This window comes from Myxocyprinus asiaticus, chromosome 11 (assembly GCF_019703515.2).
Source record: "Myxocyprinus asiaticus isolate MX2 ecotype Aquarium Trade chromosome 11, UBuf_Myxa_2, whole genome shotgun sequence".
Taxonomy (NCBI): Eukaryota; Metazoa; Chordata; class Actinopteri; order Cypriniformes; family Catostomidae; genus Myxocyprinus; species Myxocyprinus asiaticus.
The window spans coordinates 26,583,102-26,607,710 of record NC_059354.1 but is presented as its reverse complement, the minus strand read 5'-3'; the positions used below and the strand labels follow the sequence as shown (position 1 = coordinate 26,607,710).

Genomic DNA, 24,609 nt, shown 5'->3' with positions numbered 1-24,609 from the left:
AGTTTAAATAAAAGAAAAACAGGGAAAGTTGGCTGTAAACTGACTGCCCTGTTTGTTTTTGGTCTTACAGCACAGAGTGCGTGGAGAAGAAGGAGGACCCTGATGTATTCTTCTGCTGCTGTGAAGGCAACATGTGCAACGAGAAGTTCTTCTACAACCCTTACACACAGCTAGTTCAGAGTAAGACTCCCTTCAGCGACACAAACAGCAAAGTCTTTAAGGGTACTGGAAGTTCTTCAGTTATACCCCTGTCTCATCACCTCTTCCTCTGATGTAATTGTGCTTGTTGTTTGATTTTGTCAATTTGAACCCACCCTTCTGTCTTTGTGTCTCATCATAACCTAGATTTCTCAACCTCAATCAAAATCATCAGATTATCTAAAAGCACCTCTCAAGCATTTTTCATGACTATGCTTGTTCAAAGCCATGTCAGGCTCAATACTTTTTTCCCTCTTACAAACCACTTTTGTGTTTTTTATCTCTTGATTTGTGAGCTATTTTGTGTGTGTGTGTGTGTGTATAGTGTAGGGCTTTACTGGTTGTTTAGATCAGTGTTACTATCAGAAATAATTGGTAATTATTTATTTAGTTATTAATTCATATTTCAATTAATTAATTGAATCTAACTCATTAAAACCTCATATGGGGCTCCAGTAAATGTAGTGCGCTACGTTTAGGAGCGGGTTTGGTTATCAGCAATAATTAATAATTATCAAAGATAATTATTAATTATTAAAATTAATAGAACATTGATGAGAATCAATGTTAGCTTTTCCTAATCCTTTAAATCAACATTGATCAAAGATAATCCTTAATTGTTAACATCGATGAAACATTAATTAAAATTAACACTAGCTTATTGATCATTCAAATTCAACAACCATCAAAGATAATTATCAATTATCAAACATCAATAGAATATTAATAAGGATTAACATTGACAGGGCACCACCCTGGAATTAGGGACTAATAACCAGATAGTTTAACAGTCTCAATATTAGATTGTTTTCTTAGGAAAATCGACATCCGAAGAATATCGATTTACGGGAAAAAAAACAATGAATGAAGGTTTGAATCCGAGCACTGACATCCCGTCAGCATGACACAGGTGTATGCAAAACAAACCAAAACACTTCTCTTTGTAATATAACAATTTATTTATGCAGTAATATCAGTTAATAATTAATACAATGCAGTCAATAAACTTCCGACTTACAACTACAAACTAAACAGTGATATGATTAGATATGGAAACTAAAATAATCCTATAACACATAAGGTATGTGTGTGAGAGAGTGTGTGTGTGTGTGTAAGGAGGGACGTGCACAAAATGGCGGATGTGACTCTCGTGGAGAGTATGTCACGCGAGACTTCCGGCCAGGGAATATGGCCGCGAATGTGGGCGGAGAGAAACCAGTCAATGGTAGCTTAGGGACGAAGCTGAGCTGTATCACAAAGCTATCTACTAGCCAAAAATGTGTGCCAGAATGTTTTTGAGGGGTCGCGCGCGCGTGTGTATGTGTGTGTGTGTGTGTGTGTGGTTAGTACGAGAGAGAGAGAGAGAATTAAGTGACGGCCCCAAAGCCGATTTCGCGATCGTGGGAGAGAAAGCAGCTGTTAGTTTATCACTCAGGGATGCGGTGGACGGCTCGTAAACCGTTCCATGTTCTTTGATTCTTTAATGGATAAACTCAGTTTGCTGGTTTCACCCGCGATGGTGGAAATGCACAACAGCCAATGTGGTTGGACCACAATACAGCAAATCAAATTCGTGATAATTAATACCCTGAGTATTAATAATGAGCGGACATGGCGGTCCGTAATCTGTACAAGCAAAAACCATGAAACACAAGAATAACACACTATAATATTCTATCTCTGCCCAGATGTAAACCTCTTACTTGAATCGCATGAGGATGCAGAATGTGTATTCATCTGTTCTTTAACTCAGACTCGGTTCCTCGAGGCTTGGGTGATGACGGGAGGCCGTTTCCTCGCTCTGTCGGCGAGCGGTACGGTTGCTGATTCTTGGCGGGCTGGCGGAGAAATCAGAAACGTCGACTTGATTGAAGATGGAAGAGAAATCTTTAATCTCTTCACTTCTACAGGAAAACGGATGAAGATGCGGATTGCTCGGCGATCTCCTCCGGATCCGTTAGAGCGTTCGGTTGAACACAGAGTAATCTCAACTCATCCAGCGAGATGGAGATTGTATGGCCACAGTTTCAAGTCGGATGTTACTTCCTTGTGCCATGAGACTGCACCTGAGAGCAGCGATGAGCTGCGTCTACACACGGCAAGCAAAGTTGCTGGAAGCAAATCCTGGAAGCATTTCAGAGGTATATCTACTCCTGATGATGTCACGGTTGAGGTGCGTTCTGTCGTGTGCCTCATCCAGTAGGAGTTGAGAGTTCGATCCTTTAGTGAGCAAGGCTTCATGGGATTTGTAGTCTGTTTTGGACTCCCTTTGTTTGATTTTGGCGCGGTTTTTATCAGTAAGATTTACGACTTGTTATGTGGGGGCCTGAGTTAGGTTTTACGACTGTGTAAGGCCTGCCTTTGTCTTCTATCTGAATACATGAGGCCCAACAGTAGCAACATTATAGCGACACAGCAATTCACACCGCTTTTGTGACTGTTTTGTGTTAAATATTGATAAAAATGCTTTTTGTAAGTCCTATTTCTATGTGAAGCTTGATTGAGAAATTAATCTGTAGCTACATGAATGTTCTGTGCTACATTTTGAGGAGATTTAAGGAGTCATTTCTGGTCATCAATTTGTAATGAAAAGATTGAAACATGCAAATTATGAATGCAATTTTGTAAATAATATATAGGCATGCATGCACATTATCTTTCACTATGTCTTACTTATAAATGTTATGATGTTCATATTAAACAAACCAGTTTCCTTGCAAGTACTGTTTTCTTTATGTGCTGAAAAGGAAACTGGAAATGTGCTTAACATGTTAACGGATTATTTCACCCAAAATGAAAATTTTCTCATAATTTACTCACCCTCATGCCATCCCAGATGTGTATGACTTTCTTTTGTAGTGGGAATCACCCTGGCACAAATTGAAATTAACTGGGCCTCACACAAGACACCAAAGTATGTGGTGATTTTTGATCACACTAAGGTGTATGTGTGTGTGATTATTAATATCAGACGTCCCCTCCCTCCATCCTTGGGGCACAAGCTAAGGAGTTTCACCTTAACAGTCAAATACATTATCCAAAAGGACCATTCTATGAATTAGGAATATGTAAATTGAAGGGAGTTGGTCACCTGAATAATCTGAAGGAACTGTAAAATTTAGAACCCTTTAGAGCTGTTCTGTATCATCAACACAAGGAACACACAGTTGTAATAAAATTAGTTTTATTTACAAAAAGATAAACAAGAATAACTAACAAAAACTACAAAATGGTACTAAAATGCTAAAAGATCAAATAAATGAATAGGTAAATAAAGTGCATAGGATGGGAAGATGCAAGTGGTTGAATTGGATGTAGCAATGGCAAAGTATGACTATTATCTTATGGATGATAACTTGCTGTTTCTTTGGTAATTAATAAGGTGAAACCTTAATTCTATTTAAACAATAACTCAAAGATTATTTTCAAGACCTTTGATACAGAGGTTATTTATTAGAAAATCATAAACTGATAGTATACACTAATGCCAAGGTCTCTGGAAAGAGGTTTCGTAGTGATATTTATCACTTCTTGATCGATCGATGAGTGCGGTGATGGCGATGTATTTCTCTGGGGCTCAGGGCCAGATTACAGTGGGGAAGGAGCTGGATTTCGTTTCAACAGCCTTGGACATGAAGGAGCTGTGGAATGCCGATCTCCTGGAAGGAAGAAGGTTCTTGCAATCTGTAACATGCAGATATACAGCCCTTGTGTCTGTGCAAGATTCATCTTCTGGAACACACAGATGCACTAAACTTGAAGAGAAGGTTTGCTCGCCAGAGCTAAACCTTGTCGCTGTAGTTATCTCCCTGGTATAGGGATTCTGAACTTGGCGTTGCAATAGTCTCTTGTAGTGAGACTTGGTACTTTGTCGATCTTCTTCTGTCTCTCGGATGGACACTAAGAACATTGGGTGATCTGTTATTTTCTCTCTCTCTCTTTCTCTCTCTCTCTCTCACTCTCTCTCTCTCTCTGTGAAGTGGAGACTTAGCACGTTGGATGGTTTGTATTCTGTTACATCTCCTACCACTCAGGCCAGAGATTCAGAATGTTAATTATCATTCTGTTATTGCTCCCGAACTCGAACATCCGGGAACTCAGAATGGAGAAGTGTTATAGAAGTGTATCCTGTTAAAATCCCTCTGGACGGGGATTCAGGACAAAGGTGTGGTCATCCGGAGTATATTTTTATACTTTTCTGATGAGGAGATTTCAGTTTGCCGCTGCTTGTTTCAGGGTTATGATTGGCTGCTGACATTGGAGGGGGCCCACACAGTGTGACTCACCCTCTCTTCTCTGTGTGGAACATTTCCATATTTTAAAGTACATAGTTAGAACAGTGTCTTTAAAGTCTCATCTATGCATTGCTCCTTTTCCAAACCTCTTCAAAAATACTCTTGGCATAGAGACTAAACATGATATTGAAAGATTAAATATTACACATGCATTAATTTATACCACCATAGTTCAGTTTGTGTGAACTATTGTGCTAATTGAACAACTGCAATTTACACAAACAGTTCTGTAAACAAACATGGAGTGGATGTGTTGCAGTTGGTGTCCATGTTAGGAGTAAAAGTTTGTGTGTAATGATTTGTCTTTGTGTCTTCTTTGTTTCAGCTTTTGCCACATGGTAAGTTAATGCTGCTTTAAGAGGTCTTGAAGAATTTTTATGGTCCTTAGCTCAACTCTTGTCTTAGGTCAAACCTTAGGATGGAGGTTTAAGATGTTGCTAACAAACAATTCATGGCCCAACGAGAAGTATTTTTCAATGTACTGAAGATCTTTCCTGCCTTTGATGGGTGTCTGGCAGTTGTCCGAGCAGCTTATCTGATGGATGTGCTTGGCATTTGTTTGTGTTGGTCCTGCCACGATCCAATCAAAATGGAGCCACATTTCTTTGCCTTGACAGTTAGGGAGGGGCTCTGCCATAAACTGGCTCCTGGAATGTCATCTTGTCCGATTGTTCACCACACTTTCTTCTGCTGAACGCAAATTAAGATTTTTAGAAGAATATCTCAGCTCTGTAGGTCCATACAGTGCAAGTGAGTTGGTGCTAAAATCTTGAAGCTCCAAAAATCACATAAATTAGCATAAAAGTAATCCATAAGACTCCACTGGTTAAATCCATATCTTCTGAAGCGATATGATAGGTGTGGGTGAGAAACAGATCAATATTAAAGTCCTTTTTTTCTATAGATTCCATCCCTGCCTAGTCAATCTCCACTTCACATTTTTTTGTGATTCACATTCTTCATGCATATTGCTCACTACTGGGCAGGGAGATGAATTTATAGCAAAAAAGCACTTAAATATTGATGTGTTTCTCACCCACACCTATCATATCACTTCTGAAGATATGGATTTAACCACTGGAGTCTTATGGATTACTTTTGGCCTTTATGAGATATTTGGAGCTCTGAGTTCTGGTCACCATTAACTTGCATTATAAGGACAAACAGAGATGATATATTCTTCTAAACATCTTTGTTAGTGTTTTGCAAAAAGAAAGAAAGTCATGCACATCTGTGATGGCATTAGGGTGAGCAAATGATGAGATAATTTTTATTTTTGGGAGAACTATCCCTTTAACATGAACTAACTATGAACAACACATTTCTGCACTAACTACTCTTGGTTAATTTTACATTACAACATAATGTATACCAATTCAAATGTATACATTAACATAAGTTAATGTATACGGTTTTGAAGGGCATCACTGCCTTCACCTCTGTCTGCACAGCTCAACGGCTGCGGATGAATCTACATTTAAATGAAGAGTTTGTTAGTTGGTCTGTGCATCACATTGTTTAGTGAAGAATTTCATTTAATTGTTGTCAGATCAAAAACACTCTTAGTAGGACAATTGTTGTTACAGTTGTCCTACAGCTACAGTGTAGTTTGGTTAATGAAAGAGTAGCTAAACAGACATGCTGTAGAACAAAGCTAAAATAACAGCTATATAGAAATTGGTGGAGTGCATCATATAGAAGACATTAATACTGGCCAGAGCATTCCTAGCACCAGTTTGGTTTGCTGTCTTTGGGCTTGTAACAGCATAACATGCTCTCACAGCCCCAGGCGTGGCCATGTCTTTTAAATTACCAGAGCTGATCTGGTCGCTTGATCTCCTCTAAGTAAACACTGACATCAACATCCTCTTAACGAAATGAGTGATGGAGGCCTGTGATTAAATACAGACCTTGTTGGAATTCGTGGTCTTAATCTTGTGGCCCACTGCTCTCAGCTCCCTGCAGGGGTCATTTGTTCATTTCAGCAATCGTGAGTTGTTATCTGCTAGGGTTGTGGCAATACCTATATTTCAGTATTCAATGCAAAAACCAGTGAAATTTCATAATTCTCCATACCAAAATTGATACAACAGCAAAAACAAATATGCTATTGAACACACTCCTTAATTTTAAAGTTAATTGTTAATATTAATATTAACAAATAAAATTAAAACAAAAGTAAGTTTTCAGGTATATATTCAAATGTAGTCTGGATTAAAATGTAACAAATAAAAACAATAGACATTAGTCACAGTAGAGCCATATTTGTATTTATTTTTTATGATAATGAAAGTGAGGCTGTGAGGGATAGACTTACAGTCTCTTCAATGACATGAACTGTATAAAGCGGTATAAGGGTCCTAGTCCACACCTCATTTTCCTCAACTCGTGTTTTCTAGATTTTTTTTTTTTGTCTACAAAGGTTTTGGGAAACATGTTTTTTTCAATATTTCATCAGCAGAAGCGAGTTCAAAACACTTTAAACAACAGTATAACCCATTAAAGAGACAGTAAGTCTATCCCTCACAGCCTCATTTTCATTGCCGTCAAAAATTAAAGATGGTGCTACTGGTCCAAAATTCAAATTAGCAAAACACTTTTTTTCTGATATGTAAAAGCACTATCAAGGATTGAACTAAAATTCAAAATATGATTAACTCCTGCCTGTTTACATTCAATGAACACAGATACAATTATGTTTATAGTAGTACCTCACCAAGATGAGCATTTTGACATATATTTTGGCATATACTGCATTCAAATGCAGCTGCCTACTAGTCAGACAGTCACTTTTACTTATGTAATTGATCTATTTCCAGCACTGACTTGCTCCATATGGAATGATCTTGATATGAAATGTGAAAACCCATAGGGACACAGAGAACTACACAAAGCGCATCAGAGCTTCTCAGAACTCCCTCTCTATGAGTTTGGAATGAAGTGCGTTTCATGACCTTGTGACCAGGGTACTTTCATGCCCTTCGGCTGTGTGTGGTAATCCTGCCCTACTAAATGGGGGAGGGGTGGAGTTGGAACAGACGAGGGTCAGTTCGTAGGGGGTGGATGCGTTTTTCTGCGTACATGGGCTAATCCAGAGTCCTAAACCCACTTCCAGCTTAAGTCCAGAGCTGGCATGAGAGGAGAGAGAAAGCATCACAAACAGGATCTCTCTGTAACCACAGCTAATATGGGTTTAGCAGATGTTGGACTGGGCTACACCCATGGCCACCTTGTACACATGGTACCGCAGTCAGCCTGGGCAAAAGGGAAATGCTGTGTTATAGCAGGAATGAGAGGGACAATCAGATGGTGTGTGGAGCGATAGAGCCAGTTTGAACGATCATGCGCGCTTGTAGTTTCACTCCCTGCAACACGCACTCTCTCTGTGTGGAGTCAATCTCTCATCAGTCACTCATCCCAGTGCTATTCTTTGTTAACCCCCATTTAAATCAGATTTAAACTGTATGTTTGTCTCAATACCATTAAAAACAGTAATAACAGTTTAACCTTCAATAACGGCATCGAGACTTCACGCAGTTTCTTAATAAATAGTGATTTGCATTACAACAAAACACCATAGATGTTAAGCAAATCATAGATACTAATGATTTCTCACTGGAGCAGTTCTGGAGCTTGTAATGGATATATCTCTTATTTTTGAGTGCATCTCTGTTGCGTGTGATGGTGTTTACTGGTTGCCAGTATGTGACAACAGAACTATTCATAACTGGTTTCAGTTCAGATAAATGTTAGCATTTCACAAATGATGTGATTTAAATGTAATTTACAGTGTAGGGCATTAACATATAACTGCAGCAAATTATTTGCAAAAGTGTGGCACAGGGCACTTTGAAAATGAAAAAGAAAAATCAGTGATTGGATCGGTATCGGCCGATCACACTGTTAAAATATTGGTGATTGGCTTCGGCCTTAAATTTCCTCATCAGTGCACCTCTACAAATAAACAGCTTTTAGTCTGTGAGTGAAAAAATATGCTTGTATTCTATTCATTCAGTAACTTAAACAACAGTTGATCATGGATAATTCTTATATTTGCAGCCCTGTTTGCTATGCACTAATTGTCCGGTTTACTGACTAAATGTTTTTGCTAGGGGTGTGATGAAATGTCATTTTATGGACATGCAAGGGATTGCGTTTTACAGCGGTGGTTCCTAAACTTTTTTAAACTACAGCACCCATTAATAGTGTTTTTCCCATGGTACACCAACCACTGAAACATAAATAGATAAACAAACAAATATGCTGTTGTAAACACTCCATTATTTAAAAAGTGTAATATTGATAGAAATATCAACAAATAAAATTAAACGATGTAGCCTTAGAGTGTTTCTCCTAAACATTGCTTCAAGTAATTATTAGAGGGTTAATAATAAAATAATGTACCTAACAAAGCACTGTTTTCTTAAATAAATCAAAATAAAACTACTTCAATTATTGATGATGTTTACTGTGTCATTGTTAGATATGCATTATTACATTTTCATTAAGGCTTCCTTACGACTGATTAGACAACTTGTCGTTCAGGCTACCCACCGCTTAGTCGATTTTGAAAATATGTAGTTTTGCACATCCCTAGAATAAAACGGCAGAAACTATCAGTGACCTTCAAGAATTCCATCTACCTTTTAAAAGGCCACAGTGTAAAACTTGTAATTAGCGAGTTCTGAAAGTGCAAGTAAGACAAAAGTATGCAGTGAGACATTCTGAATGTACAGAATTTCTCTAATGCGGCGTATAACACTTGTATGGTAGACTTCATTTCCCTCATCTGTTGTGTTATTCCTCTGAAGTAATCAAGAGCAAACTTGTCTGAGATTCTGCTGAGTAATGCTAATGTATGCTGAAGTCATTCTATAAAACACTGATGACATCACCCTTTTCACATTCAAATGGCTTATTAAAGAAGCAATCTTAACAGTGCTTTATAGCACTCTGTCGACAGTCGTTTTTAGTAATGTGGGGGATAACATTTTCTCTGATCTTCAACATGTCGCAAAAATAGACAAGCACAGTCTGCTTAAACAACACACAAACAGTGATAGGCTTTCATGTCTTCATTGAACACATTGTGTAAACATTCACAGTTCGGGCTGGAAAAGTATGTAAATCACCAGGCCAGTGATTTCTCCAGATGCTAACTGGAGTCAGGAGTCAGTGAACCTGGAGTCCAATCAGTGCAAGAAAATTGGAGACTTTGGTCTGAGCTGCCCTACAGTAAAAAACACTCTCAAATTTTTTGTCTGCTAATCACAAGAACCATTTCCTGATGCCACAATCAAAAGAGATCTCAGAATTGGTGACTTGCAAAAAGCTGGAAAGGGTAACAAAATTATCTCTAAAATCCCTGATCAGTCCACGTTAGGAAAAATTGTCTTTAAATGGAGATAGTTCAACACTGTTGTTTTTCTTGCTAGGAATGAGAAATACAGGGACATCCAAGGGGTTCACATACTTTTCCTGCAATTGTATTTACAAAGAGCAAGCTTGAGTGTATAAAAACTTGTGCTTATTGGTATTGATTTTTGTCTCTCACTATTTCTCTTCCTCCAGCAACATCTAACCCCATTACCCAGAAGCCCCATCTGTTCAGCACTCTTCTTTACTCCATTGTGCCCATCATGGGCATTGCTGCCATTGTCCTTCTCTCCTTCTGGATGTATCGCCATCACAAGATGGCATATCCTCCTGTTCTGGTTCCCACCCAGGTAACTTGATATCTTTAATTTATGGCATGTGTTTGTCTACAAAAGCCCGCACATATAACGACAGACATTTGTGTTTTCAAATATTTTCATATATATTTTTTTTATGTCAGTGAATCACTTGCAGAGCAAAATGCTGTAAAATCCATCTTCTCTGTTCGGTGTAGCTCACAGTGTTTTCTGCAGGGCTCCCACCCTCATGGAAAACATGGAAATATCAGGGAATTTTTCCCTGATTTTTTGTATTTTCAAACCTGGAAAATTCATGGAAAGTAATAAGGTCTTGCTTTGTTGTAAATATTTAATCAGCTACATTTAGCTCTTTTGTAAATTAATACTTGCATGCAAGCCATACATGTGATTGAATTGTTCTTTTGAGTCGGTTCTTTTCAATGAATCGTTTAATATAATTTGTCAGAATGATTAGCGAGTTGGTCTGAATTAGAAAAAAAATCCTAATCCTGTAGTCACAAACGACTGGAAAGCCATGGGCATATCATACCAATTCATTGGTCAAAAAGTGTGGGAACCCTATTTGTGTGTATTAGAATATCTTAATGTCAGAAGTTTCAGAGAAGTGTGTTATGGGGAGCTGTTATTTTCCCCTGTGCGGCCTCTTCTGTTGATGTGTGTGACAGTGATTTTAGTGATCTAATGTGCTCAAAGTCTTACACTCAAAGCACTGTCAGCTGGAATCAGACAAGAGAAGTCAGGATACTGTTGTGTTTCAATGCCCTACTCTCCCACCATAAACACAAGATAACAGAGCTGACACAAGCAATCTGTTATCCTTTACCCCTGGTGTGTGACTGGTGGCTATTACTGAACAAGACAATAGATCGTTATTGATTGATTTTCAGAAAGCAGGTTTAAGGACATATTTGGGAACTCAATGAACCAAAAAGCCACGAGAGGCCATATCTTACAGTGATTTTACTGCAGGTAAGGGGTGTTGTTGAGCACAATGCAAAGCAGAGTAATTTCAATAACGACTTTGAATGCAGCTCATCCATTTAAAATGTAGTGTCTGAGCTGTCGGTTTTAAAATAGATGCATTTACATGTGATGCACGTGTGTGCTGACTGTGATTAAATGGGGACTGTAAGGTAGCACAAAGGGTTACCCATGTGTCAGGTGAGCAATTGGAATTCCCCTTTTGTGTTTCAGGCAGCGTTATTTAGCCCAGATCTAACAGGTGCACCGTCCTCACATTGCTGCTGATATCAGATATCATGATGAACCCAAACTTGTTCTTGATATGTAGGAAACTTTAATAGCTCTTAATACGGCAGTCTAAAGTCTTTAAGGACTTTTGAAACACTATAAAGTCAACATAAAACAGCGTTCACTACCATTTGCTAACATCATGTGTTCCTGAACAAAACTGTATATTCGATGAGAAAAAAATGTCAAGCTGGACTTGATTTTGTCCATGAGGAACTGATTGTATTGTGAAAAGCTGTCTTACTGACCACTGGTTGAAGGGGGCATATTGAAAAATGCGAGAGCTTGGTGTAGTGGTCAACCAATAGAGGGTTTTTAGTAGCCGATAATGGTCTCGAGAACAGGGTGTCTGATGGCTGGTATAAAGCTGATTATAGCCTATATATTTTACAGTTTAACAAAAGTGTCAGTATTTGGGACAACCACCAGATGTCGCCAGAAAGACTGAGCCTGAATTTTCTAAATTATGGTTATCACCTGTGTTTCACTATCCCTGTGTCATGTACCCTTGTTATCTAGTTGTCTTTTGTGTATTTAAGCCCTAGTCTTTGAGCTATTCCTTGCTTAGTCTTTGAGTACTTGCCTCATGTGAGCCTCTGTTTCAAGCTGTTGTCTTGAGTAGTTATCTGATTTGGATTATTTTGGATTACCCTGGCTGTTTTTTGTTTGCTATACGGAACTTGCTTTTTGCCTTTAGACTTGGAATGTTTTTGGATTTCTCTTTATGAACTATATTTTTGAGCTGTTTATCCTGTTTGAATTTTTCAAAACCTTTGGACTCACAATAAAACTTTGATTATATCTTGGATTTAATCCAATATATTGGATTGTAAAATCCCTGCCTGTTACACAGGAGACCTGGGTTGTAGACCGGCAAATGCCGAACGTTTGTGACAGAAAGACTAACCCATCATGAACCCAGCAGAGCAGCAACCCTCTGACATTGAACGTCTCTGTATTGCTGTGGTGGCCCAGGGAGCCACTCTGGGGAAGCACGACCAGGCCCTGGCCAAGCAGGAACAACTATTGGACCAAATCCTACAAAGGCTCAGGCTTTTCTATTAGAAGAGCCCCAACAGACTGTCATGCCTCCACCAGACCCGAGACTCCTCCCTGAACCTGCAGTGTCTGCTGTACCTCATCCTGAGCCACGCCTACCAGCACCACAGAGGTGTGATGGAAATCATGGTGGATGCCGGGGCTTCTTGACCCAATGTACCCTCACCTTTGGGCTCTAGCCCTCAGTTTTTCCCACTGATGTTCTCGCATTGCCTATGTGATAACCCTCCTTACCGACAAAGCCTTAGCATGGGCAACTGCTATCTGGGAGCAACAGGGGGTGGTGTGCTCCAACTTTGTGTCCTTCACTCAAGAGATGAGTCATGTCTTTGATCACGCCGTTAGTGGCCGTAAGGCTGCCAAACAACTCCTCCTACTGTGTCAAGGGAATCAGAGTGTAGCAGATTATCATTTCCTTCCGAACCCTGGCTGCAGAGAGTAGATGGAATCAAGAAGCTCTCATTGCTACTTTTCACCATGGCCTGACTGATTGTATTAAAGATGAGTTGGCTCCCAGAGATGATTCATCAGATCTTGAGTCATTGATATCCCATGCCATTCGTCAAGACTATTGGCTCCAGAGATCACCACCCTCTTTCTTCTGCCCCTTTGGATTCCCTAGACCCTTTGTGGAACCCTAATCACTCCTCGTCAGACAGCCCTAAGCCTATGCAGATAGGCAGCATATACCTGCCTCACCCTGAACGTGAACGCCGTATGAGAGAGTGGTGCTGCCTGTACTATAGCAAACCAGGACATTTCCTGAGTCTCCCGAGTCTCTTCAATTGTCCCAAGTTCCCCCCAAGTATTTAGATATGAAAAACGTTTTCAGCAAGAGAAGAGCCACAACACTACCACCACAAGGACCCTGTGATTGTACCATAAACCTACTCCCTGGCACTTGTCCACCCCAGGGGCGAATCTTTTCCTTATCCATTCCCGAGCACTCTGCAATAGATAACTATATTAGGGAGGCTCTGGCCTCAGGATTCATTTGCCCATCTACTTCTCCAGCTGGGGCAGGTTTCTCTTTCCTTCATCCATGCATTGATTTTCACAGTCTTAATTAAATCACTGTTCGTAACTGTTACCCTCTCCCATTGATGGCAACAGCCTTTGAGATGCTCCAGAAAGCGACCATCTTTACCAAGCTAGATCTGCAATGCATACCACCTGGTCAGAATCTGTAAGGGGGATGAATGGAAGACCGCTTTCAACACCCCCACAGGCCATTATGAGTATCAAGTAATGCCCTTTGGTCTCACAAATGCCCCTGAAGTCTTACAAGCCCTCATTAATGTTGTTCTCTGTGACATGATTAATCACTTTGTTTTTGTCTACCTAAATGACACCTTGATTTTTCCAAATCTGGTCATGAGCATCATCACCATGTTCATCAGTTCTTGCAGAGACTTCTCAAGAATAACCTGTTTGTTAAACCCGAAAAGTGTGAGTTCCATACATCTAAGGTCTCTTTACTAGGATTCATCCTTAAGGAGGGCAAGATTCAGATGGAACCTAAAAAGACCCAGGCTGTCAAAGACTAGCCCACTCCCAATCAGTCAAACAAGTCCAGGGATTTCTGGGCTTTGCTAATTTCTATCAGAAATTCATCTGTGACTTTAGCTCTGTGGCTGCTCCCATCTCTGCTCTGACTAAATCCAACCTTACTCGCTTCATCTGGACACCTGAGGCAGAGAAGATCTATCAGGAGCTTAAACAATGGTTCTCATCTGCACCCATCCTGGCCCTACCAAACCCCACACAGCCTTTTATTGTGGACGTGGATGCCTCTGACATAGGGGTGGGAGCTATCATGTCCCAACGGCTTCCTGATGGAAAATTGTACCCTTGTGCCTTTTTCTCACATTGCCTGAGTCCAACTGAGAGAAATTATGACATTTGAGACCGTGAGGTGTTGGTGGTAAAGCTGGCTTTGGAAGAGTGGAGACACTGGCTGGAAGGGGCCCAGCACCCATTTCTAGTATAGACAGATCATAAAAATATAAAGTATCTCCAGCAAGCTAAGTGCCTGAACCCTGGCCAGGCCTGACCGGCTCTTGTTTTTCAACTGATTTGACCTCACCCAGTCTTTTCGCCCAGGATCTAAGAATAAGAAGCCCGATGCCCTCTCACAACAGTTCCAGGTGAGCAATGTGGATAACATCCTGACTCGTATCATTCCCTGGTCCTGAGATGATCATTAGGTAGGCTCAATGGGAGGAGCCAGATCCCAGTACAGGTCCTGCTGGGCTCCTGTTTGTCCCTAGAAAGGTCCTCTCCCGAGTCTTACAGTGGGGACACTCTTGTCGACTGTCAGCGCATCCTGGATCCTGCAGGACCCTGGAATTTCAGCAGAGATGGTTCTGGTGGCCACACATACAGAGAGATGTGAAGTCCTTTGTGGCTGCCTGTTCTGTGTGTGTACAGAGTAAGAATCCTCACCATAACCCCCAAGGTTTGCTGCACCCCCTGCCTATTCCCTGTCGTCCCTGGTCTCACTTATTGATGGACTTCATTACTGGGTTACCAGAGTCTAGAGGTAATACTGTTATTTTAGTAATTGTTGATAGATTCTTGAAAGTGTGTAGATTCATTCCTCTTCCTAAATTGCCTTCTGCCTCTGAGACTGCTGAATTAGTTATTAACCATGTCTTCCGAGTGTTTGGTCTTGCTCAGGACATTGTATCAGACCGTGGTCCGCAATTCTCCTCCCGGTTCTGGCGAGCTTTCTGTCAACTCATCGGAGCAACGGCCAGTTTATCCTTCGGGTACCACCCCCTGTCCAATGGTCAGACCAAGTGTGTTAACCAAGAACTAGAGACCACACTGAGGTCTCATATTAGCCAACCCTACCACCTGGAGTACACAGCTACCATAGGCTGAGTATGCCCACAACACCCAGCAGTCATCCACCACTAGAGTGTCACCATTCCAATGCCAGTTTGGATACTAGCCCCCGCTCTTCCCATAGCAAGAGAGAGATGCAAGTGTACTTTCAGCACTGCACATGGTGAGACGATGCCAAAGGTTGTGGAAAAGGACCCGACAGGCGCTGTTACGAGCCTCCAGGCAATACCAGACACAAGCCAACCACCACCGCAGACCTGCTCCCAGTCTCCGAACTGGTCAGAGGGTTTGGTTATCCTCTAAAGACCTTCCTTTAAGAGTGGAATCCCGTAAGCTTGCACCGCATTTTGTTGGACCTTTCAAAGTGGTCCGCAAGATCAACCCGGTGTGCTACAAACTTCAGCTTCCATGATCCATGAGGATCAGTCCCAGTTTTCACATTTCCCAGCTGCTGCCTGTTAATTTAATCCCACCCCCACCACCTCCTCGAATCATCACAGTCCATTGGGTACTGGATTTGTGCCATGTCCAGGATGGGATTCAGTACCTAGTTCACTGGGAAGGATATAGACCTGAAAAGTGCACTGGCTATTTTTTGTTTGATATACTGAAATTGCTTTTTGCTTTTGGACTTCGAATGTTTTTGGATTTCTCTTTATTAACTCTTTATTAGGTATTTTTGAGCTGTTTATCCTGTTTGATTTTTCTAAACCTTTTCCCCTTTTTGGACACACAATAAAACTTGGATTATATCTGCCATACTTCTGTTGCTCTGCATTTGGGTCACACCCCTCGCAGTGGTACAGTGGTAAAGTCCCTGCCTGTTACACAGGAGACCAGGGTTCTAGACCGGCAAACAGCAGACGTTTGTGACAAATAGCAAATAATATGTACACACAATTTCAATTAACTTGTCAGTATTTACATAAAATTCACCAAAATAGTATTTAAAAATGGAAAATGTATTATGCATTATCCATTGACGAGGCTGAAACTGTTTGACACTTTATGGAATGACCCATTCTGTTAATTGGCTAATCTAGCATCTCAAAATAGCCAAATATTGGCCAGTATATCTTAGGGCTGAACGATTAATCAAAATAAAATCGAAATCGCAAAAAGAGGTAGTGCGATTATCAAACCACAAGAGCTGTGATTTAATAAATAAATAGTCTGCATGCGCTGCTCACTGCGCTTACTGTATATGAACAGCTCTGTTCTCTGTTACACATATTAAAATCACAAGTGGGGCTAATGAGCTGAACACGTTATTTTTTTACAGCGCTCTAGATTTATTAATTGCAAATTTTTGTAGTTCCAAATATGCTTGGCCACTAAAAGTTACTATCCAAATCTAAATTACCCCATAACACTGGGTTTTTGTGGACAGAGTGGATGAGAGCCTTTCCCTGCTGTTAAAGGCCATTGGTTAATGCACTATGAACTAACCTGGGCTGCTTTTCCCAAAAGTATCACAAGCTTAAGTTGATCGTAGAGACCATTGGCGCCAATGGTTTCTATAAAGTGCTACCCAAACTTCTTCCTTCATGTTCCACCAAAATAAGAGCTTCCGTCACTCATCGAAAAAATGCTCTAGGTGAGAATGGCTCATTAGGAAGCTCTTGTTTCGATTCAAAATGCTAAGCGTGGCAAAGATTCACATTTGGTCTGAAAAGGCCTTAAGCCTCGAATATCCACTTATTGAGAACTGCCCATGTTGAAAATACTTTTTCCCTAGCAGTTTATTTAAAACACTCAAGAGATGTCAACTTTTGAAATAGCAGCAATACTCTTCTTCCTCACAAATCATAACTTGCTTTAGCAGGAATGTTACAGTTTACAATTTGACACTGCAGATGTGATATTTTATGAAGAGGATTTATTTTGCAATGCCCTCAGCAGAGACTTCATTGTTTGGAAAATCCCTGATTAATCATCATAGCTTCTCAGACTGTTTTAATGTTTTTTTTTTTTTGGTTTTTTGTGTGTGTGTGTGTGTGTGTGTGTGTACTCTTTTGAAATGTTTGGCCCCAAGCCTCCACTTTAGAGTCTCATGCTGTTTAGAAGACAGAGAAGAGCTTCTTCATTATTTAACAGATTTCTTACGAGGTCCCAAGCCCTAACATGTCCCTCATGAGAGAAAGAGACAGCACAATGTGCAGTGTGCAGTATTAAGTGCTTGGCTTCACTGTGAGTATGGTGAGTTTTTAATGTTTTAAGTCCTCAGAAAGGGATGGCCACTTGGTCAGCTGCTCGTTTTACAGCATTTAAGGACAAAGGGTCAGCTTCTGCTTCATGTGCAGCCTGTTGCCTTAGTTCCATTTCAGATGCTTTTAGTACCTTTCTTTTGACCTGGTTTTAGCTTTGTGCAATCAGATTTTTGGCTCTACAAGCTAATTTTATGTACATGATATTGTACTTATTTACATAACAGTGGGATTCGAAAGTCTGATTGTGGCAGCGGGGGCGTGGTTGAGCATCTGTCAGGAGAGAGCGGTAAGGGTGCATACACCTGAGCCAAATTATGACTAACACCTGTCTCTAATTGTAGTGAGATTTGGGAGAGCGGCATAAAAGGACCATGAAACTGCCAGATCGAGAGAGAGAGACTGGGGCGAGAGCCTTACTGTGAAGCTGATGTGTTAGTGTAAAGCTGATGAGTTAGTGTGAAGCTGATGTGTTATAGTGAAGCTGTAAACCAGAGAAGTGGTCAATTAAAAGTTCCCTACCTGTGTTTGAGGAATCCAGTTCCCGGTATCCTTCCTTGTTACACTGATCTTGAAAAAGTCAGTGCTGTTGGCTGTGAAAATTAGGGCTGCCCCCTGATAGTTGACCAAATGTTAGTCGTTGAGAAGAGTCTTGGTTGACCAAGTTTTGATTGGTCGATTGGTCGCAGAAAAAACTCCACATAAAAACGACGAACACCGGTATTAGCGCTGGTTGGATGCTAGGTGGTACTATGGGGTAATTTTCATTATGCAGGGTTAGGGTTAAGCCTACACAATAAAGCAAGACACCTTGATTTCAAACTTAGAACTTTATTTTGTATTTATTTTAACAAAAAATTAAATGAAACTGGAAAAAAAAATAAGTTAAATTAAGTGCAATTAAAATGTGTGTTGTTCAACTTTTTGAAAGATGGTTTTACAACAGTTGTCAACATCTCTCTGGCAAAGAACTTCTTCATTTGTGCATTCTTTACCGGACAGGTATTTCGTTGTCCGGGAAAATACATCATGTGTGTGAATAAATATGTTTTGTTCCCTCCTTCACGATATATATTGCAATATCCAATTACATCGGCAACCCCTGGGCTTAGGGATCGGTGAATATTCTTGCTTTAGTGATTTTGCATTGAAAATTTAATTAATTTATTTAAAAAACGAAAAACTTAAATCAAATACATTTCTAAATTCAAATTGCACTCCAAACGAAATGAAAAAGCAATTAAAATAATGAAGTGATAAAAGAGTAATATATATATATATATATATATATATATATATATATATATATACACTTGTCCATTTACCGTCAGGCAAGAATCCGTCATAGCATCATGGCGGAAAATTACGTACACAAATGAAGACATAAAAATAATTATAAATGTAAATCATGGTTCGAGGTGAATGTGTTTTTGTATTATTTTATGTTTTAATCACAGATGTAGTCTATAGGCTGCAGAGTTGGTCACAATAAACTGCTCTGTGGAAATAAAATGAATTGAACTCAAAACACCTCCTGAGCTGAGATGTCTGAGGTCATTTGCAGCACTCATAGATGATACTGTTCTTGCAAAAAAAAAAAAAAAAATCGGAAGACAGAAACAAAGAGCGAGAACCTTTTAGATGCACGTGATCCACGCCTCTGTATCAGCACGTCATACATGCGCATAGACGGCTTTTCTGTTATCTGTTCTTAATAATATAATAAAGTGTTTCTTCAAGCGCGTGTCTGTGTGTCTACGGGCAAATTACAGTGCATCCGGAAAGTATTCACAGCGCTTCACTTTTTCCACATTTTGTTATGTTACAGCCTTATTCCAAAATAGATTAAATTCATTATTTTCCTTAAAATTCTACAAACAATACCCCATAATGACAACGTGAAAGAAGTTGTTTGAAATCTTTGCAAATTTATTAAAAATAAAAAACGGGAAAAGAAAATGACATGTACATAAGTATTCGCAGCCTTTGCTCAATACTTTGTTGAAGCACATTTGGCACCAATTACAGCCTCAAGTCTTTTTGAGTATGATGCTACAAGCTTGGCACACCTATTTTTGGGCAGTTTCTCCCATTCTTCTTTGCAGGACCTCTCAAGCTCCATCAGGTTGGATGGGGAGCATTGGTGCACAGCCATTTTCAAATCTCTCCAGAGATGTTCAATTGGGTTCAAGTCTGGGCTCTGGCTGGGCCACTCAAGGACATTCACAGAGTTGTCCCGTAGCCACTCCTTTGTTATCTTGGCTGTGTGCTTAGGGTCGTTGTCCAGCTGGAAGATGAACTTTCAAAGTGCTCTGGAGCAGGTTTTCATCAAGGATGTCTCTGTACATTGCTGCATTCATCTTTCCCTCGATCCTGACTAGTCTCCCAGTTCCTGCCGCTGAAAAACATCCCCACAGCATGATGTTGCCACCACCATGCTTCACTGTAGGGATGGTATTGGCCAGGTGATGAGCGGTGCCTGGTTTCCTCCAGACATAACGCTTGCCATTCAGGCCAAAGAGTTCAATCTTTGTTTTCATCAGACCAGAGAATTTTGTTTCTCATGGTCTGAAAGTCCTTCAGGTGCCTTTTGGCAAACTCCAGGTGGGCTGTCATGTGTCTTTTACTGAGGAGTGGCTTCCGTCAGGCCTGATTGGTGGAGTGCTGCAGAGATGGTTGTTCTTCTGGAAGTTTCTCCTCTCTCCACAGAGAAATGTTGGAGCTCTGTCAGAGTGACCATCTGGTTCTTGGTCACCTCTCTGACTAAGGCCCTTCTCCCCCGATCGCTCAGTTTGGCCGGGTGGCCAGCTCTAGGAAGAGTCCTGGTGGTTCCAAACTTCTTCCATTTATGGATGATGGAGGCCACTGTGCTCACTGGGACCTTCAATGCTGCAGAAATTTTTCTGAACCCTTCCCCAGATCTGTGCCTCGATACAATCCTGTCTCGGAGGTCTACAGACAATTCCTTGGACTTCATGGCTTGGTTTGTGCTCTGACATGCACTGTTAACTGTGGGACCTTATATAGACAGGTGTGTACCTTTCCAAATCATGTCCAATCAACTGAATTTACCACAGGTGGACTCCAATCAAGTTGTAGAAACATCTCAAGGATGATCAGTGGAAACAGGATGCACCTGAGCTCAATTTTGAGTGTCATGGCAAAGGCTGTGAATACTTATGTACATGTAATTTTATTTCGTTTTTTATTTTTAATAAATTTACATAGATTTCAAACAAACTTCTTTAACATTGTCATTATTGGGTATTGTTTGTAGAATTTTGAGGAAAATAATGAATTTAATCCATTTTGGAATAAGGCTGTAACATAACAAAATGTGGAAAAATTGAAGCGCTGTGAATACTTTCCGGATGCACTGTATTTGTGATAATAATAGCCTAATAATAATAATAATAATAGTTTGATACATTGGAAAACGAGCCAAATATCATCTTGACATCGTCAAAGGCATCAGCTATTGGCGATCACTCTGACTATCATCGATCCCCAAGATCATTGTCTGTTGGCACAACCCTAATGAGCATTTCTCTCTATAAATTAACAAAATGTTCAGACAGTCTCCTTGCTGGTTTTTCCGACACATTCAGGATCATTACAGCTTTTGCCGGTGTCACTGCAGCTCGCTTCGTGCATGCGCTTGTAAAATTAATATTTTAAAGGCTCATTATTATGGTTTAGTATTTCTCTGTAATGTAGAACAGTGTAGCAATGTTACTTATAACATTCTTTCTCAGCCCTGGAACTCAAACCATTTTCTGATGTCCCCCAAAATATATATATATTATGTATTTAAATTAATATCATAAACGTGCGACTAGTCGACTAATGGCTAAAATTAACTCCTACTAGTCGACTAGGAAAATCTTTGGTCGGGGGCAGCCCTAGTGAAAATGCAGTTATTTTGCATTGTTCAAATTGATAGAAGATCTAATTTAATTTCAAAGTTCTTTCATTTTGTGATGAGGAGGAGGGCGGGGCTGGGCCGTGAGTGTGCACAGCCGGCCCCCAATCGGGCTAATCAGCCGAAGAGAGGAATGAGGCCCAGCGGCAGTTCGGGAGAGAGAGAGCCACATGCAGCTGCCGTGTGTTTGTGTGTTTATGTTTGTGTTTTTTGTTTAAGTTTTCATTAAAATATTACTTTGACTGTTCAGCCAGGTCCCACCTCCTCCTTGCCCATCCTTTATGCTGTTACACATTTCAAATTAGATTATGAACATAACAATTTGAGTGCAAATTTTAACATTTAAAATGTACATGATTCTTTTTTATTTCTTAGTATTTGTTACCCCTTTTTCTTTAATGAGAGCATGTTTATTTGCAGGTTTAAATTAGATTTGAATTCCAGATTTATGATGTTGGCTCAGACCTTTGAAACCTACTGTATACATGGGTATTTCCTTATGGTATATCATTTAAAGATAACTTCATATATGATTACTGCTTCATTACAGTGTATTTTGGACTGTTGAAAGTGACTGGAAATTGAGGAAATTCAGATTGATATACAGGTGCATCTCAATAAATTAGAATGTCGTGGAAAAGTTCATTTATTTCAGTAATTCAACTCAAATTGTGAAACTCGTGTATTAAATAAATTCAGTGCACACAGACTGAAGTAGTTTAAGTCTTTGGTTCTTTTAATTGTGATGATTTTGGCTCACATTTAACAAAAACCCACCAATTCACTATCTCAAAAAATTAGAATACATCATAAGACCAATAAAAAAAACATTTTTAGTGAATTGTTGGCCTTCTGGAAAGTATGTTCATTTACTGTATATGTACTCAATACTTGGTAGGGGCTCCTTTTGCTTTAATTACTGCCTCAATTCGGCGTGGCATGGAGGTGATCAGTTTGTGGCACTGCTGAGGTGGTATGGAAGCTCAGGTTTCTTTGACAGTGGCCTTCAGCTCATCTGCATTTTTTTGGTCTCTTGTTTCTCATTTTCCTCTTGACAATACCCCATAGATTCTCTATGGGGTTCATGTCTGGTGAGTTTGCTGGCCAGTCAAGCACACCAACACCATGGTTATTTAACCAACTTTTGGTGCTTTTGGCAGTGTGGGCAGGTGCCAAATCTTGCTGGAAAATGAAATCAGCATCTTTAAAAAGCTGGTCAGCAGAAGGAAGCATGAAGTGCTCCAAAATTTCTTGGTAAACGGGTGCAGTGACTTTGGTTTTCAAAAAACACAATGGACCAACACCAGCAGATGACATTGCACCCCAAATCATCACAGACTGTGGAAACTTAACACTGGACTTCAAGCAACTTGGGCTATGAGCTTCTCCACCCTTCCTCCAGACTCTAGGACCTTGGTTTCCAAATGAAATACAAAACTTGCTCTCATCTGAAAAGAGGACTTTGGACCACTGGGCAACAGTCCAGTTCTTCTTCTCCTTAGCCCAGGTAAGACGCCTCTGATGTTGTCTGTGGTTCAGGAGTGGCTTAACAAGAGGAATACGACAACTGTAGCCAAATTCCTTGACACGTTTGTGTGTGGTGGCTCTTGATGTCTTGACCCCAGCCTCAGTCCATTCCTTGTGAAGTTCACCCAAATTCTTGAATCGATTTTGCTTGACAGTCCTCATAAGGCTGCGGTTCTCTCGGTTGGTTGTGCATCTTTTTCTTCCACACTTTTTCCTTCCACTCAACTTTCTGTTAACATGCTTGGATACAGCACTCTGTGAACAGCCAGCTTCTTTGGCAATGAATGTTTGTGGCTTACCCTCCTTGTGAAGGGTGTCAATGATTGTCTTCTGGACAACTGTCAGATCAGCAGTCTTCCCCATGATTGTGTAGCCTAGTGAACCAAACTGAGAGACCATTTTGAAGGCTCAGGAAACCTTTGCAGGTGTTTTGAGTTGATTAGCTGATTGGCATGTCACCATATTCTAATTTTTTGAGATAGTGAATTGGTGGGTTTTTGTTAAATGTGAGCCAAAATCATCACAATTAAAAGAACCAAAGACTTAAACTACTTCAGTCTGTGTGCATTGAATTTATTTAATACACGAGTTTCACAATTTGAGTTGAATTACTGAAATAAATGAACTTTTCCATGACATTCTAATTTATTGAGATGCACCTGTAGGGTCACAACCTTCCCATGAGCACCACAGCTCAACATGTCTGGAGCAGGCTGTAATTTTTTCTTACACGCACTGCTATCAGAACTGTAGTGATTTGATTTATCCCCCTTTTTCTTAAAACACTTTCTGCTGTTTCTTTCTTCTTCTTTTTCTGGAACGTTCCTAGTTCTCAGTTTTATTTTGTGAGGTTTCTCAGTATCTTGTAGAAGCCTGGCAGTTGCTGAAACATGCAGATTTGGCCTTGGGTGCAAGTGGCAACAATTGAGTTGTGTCCTTGGGGAATAGGGCTGGGTATTGATACAGATATCCCGATTCAAATCGATTCATGTGTGTTTATTTCAGTTATAATGTACCTTTTGCTTTCATATAAAATAAATTATCTTCCAACTAATGCTGTTAATTATACATGGGACCTTTTAACTAGGTACATTATGAAAATGTTTACATTTCACATTTTGGCTTCTGAAAAATTAACATATAAATGTATTCAATCATTAAATAAGATATTATATTTCATATATTATTTTTGTTACATATTTATTGTTAAATTGCAAAATGTTTACTATTTACAAGTATTTACATTGATTTGTTGAACACGTGCTAAAACCGGTACTGTCTCTTTAACAAAAAATGGCATTTCTGTAAACAGCGCCTTTAAATGAGCGCATGTTAACAAGACAGGACTCGAATGGCTTCACCTCATCTGTGCAATGCATGATTAGATAAAAAGAAAAAAAATTTTTTTTGATCAACAACTGAAAGTAAAGAACAGAAAGGGTATTAAAAGAGACTGTATTCAGTGACAAATGGGTTGCATGGATCTCGTCTTTGACACACATTACACGGAAACAACTTTTACTCTCAACACACTGTGAAAGGATCTCGCTGCTGAACATTTCACAACTAAACTACACAATTACTGGTGAGTGAAATGTAAACAT

The 24,609-nt window shown here is 39.9% G+C and overlaps 1 protein-coding gene across 4 annotated transcripts in view; it reads left to right on the top strand.

Moving 5' to 3' along the window:
• Window positions 1-24,609, top strand: part of LOC127448384 (activin receptor type-2A-like) — a 75,271-nt gene that overhangs the window by 24,584 nt on the left and 26,078 nt on the right. For 2 of the 4 annotated variants that reach the window (XM_051710869.1, XM_051710866.1), the window contains exons 3-4: window positions 71-222; window positions 10,065-10,219. In XM_051710869.1, the coding sequence (XP_051566829.1) occupies window positions 71-222; window positions 10,065-10,219 (307 nt within the window). The remainder of the gene's footprint in view (window positions 1-70; window positions 223-10,064; window positions 10,220-24,609) is intronic. The other 2 variants (XM_051710867.1, XM_051710868.1) reach the window with 1 other exon arrangement.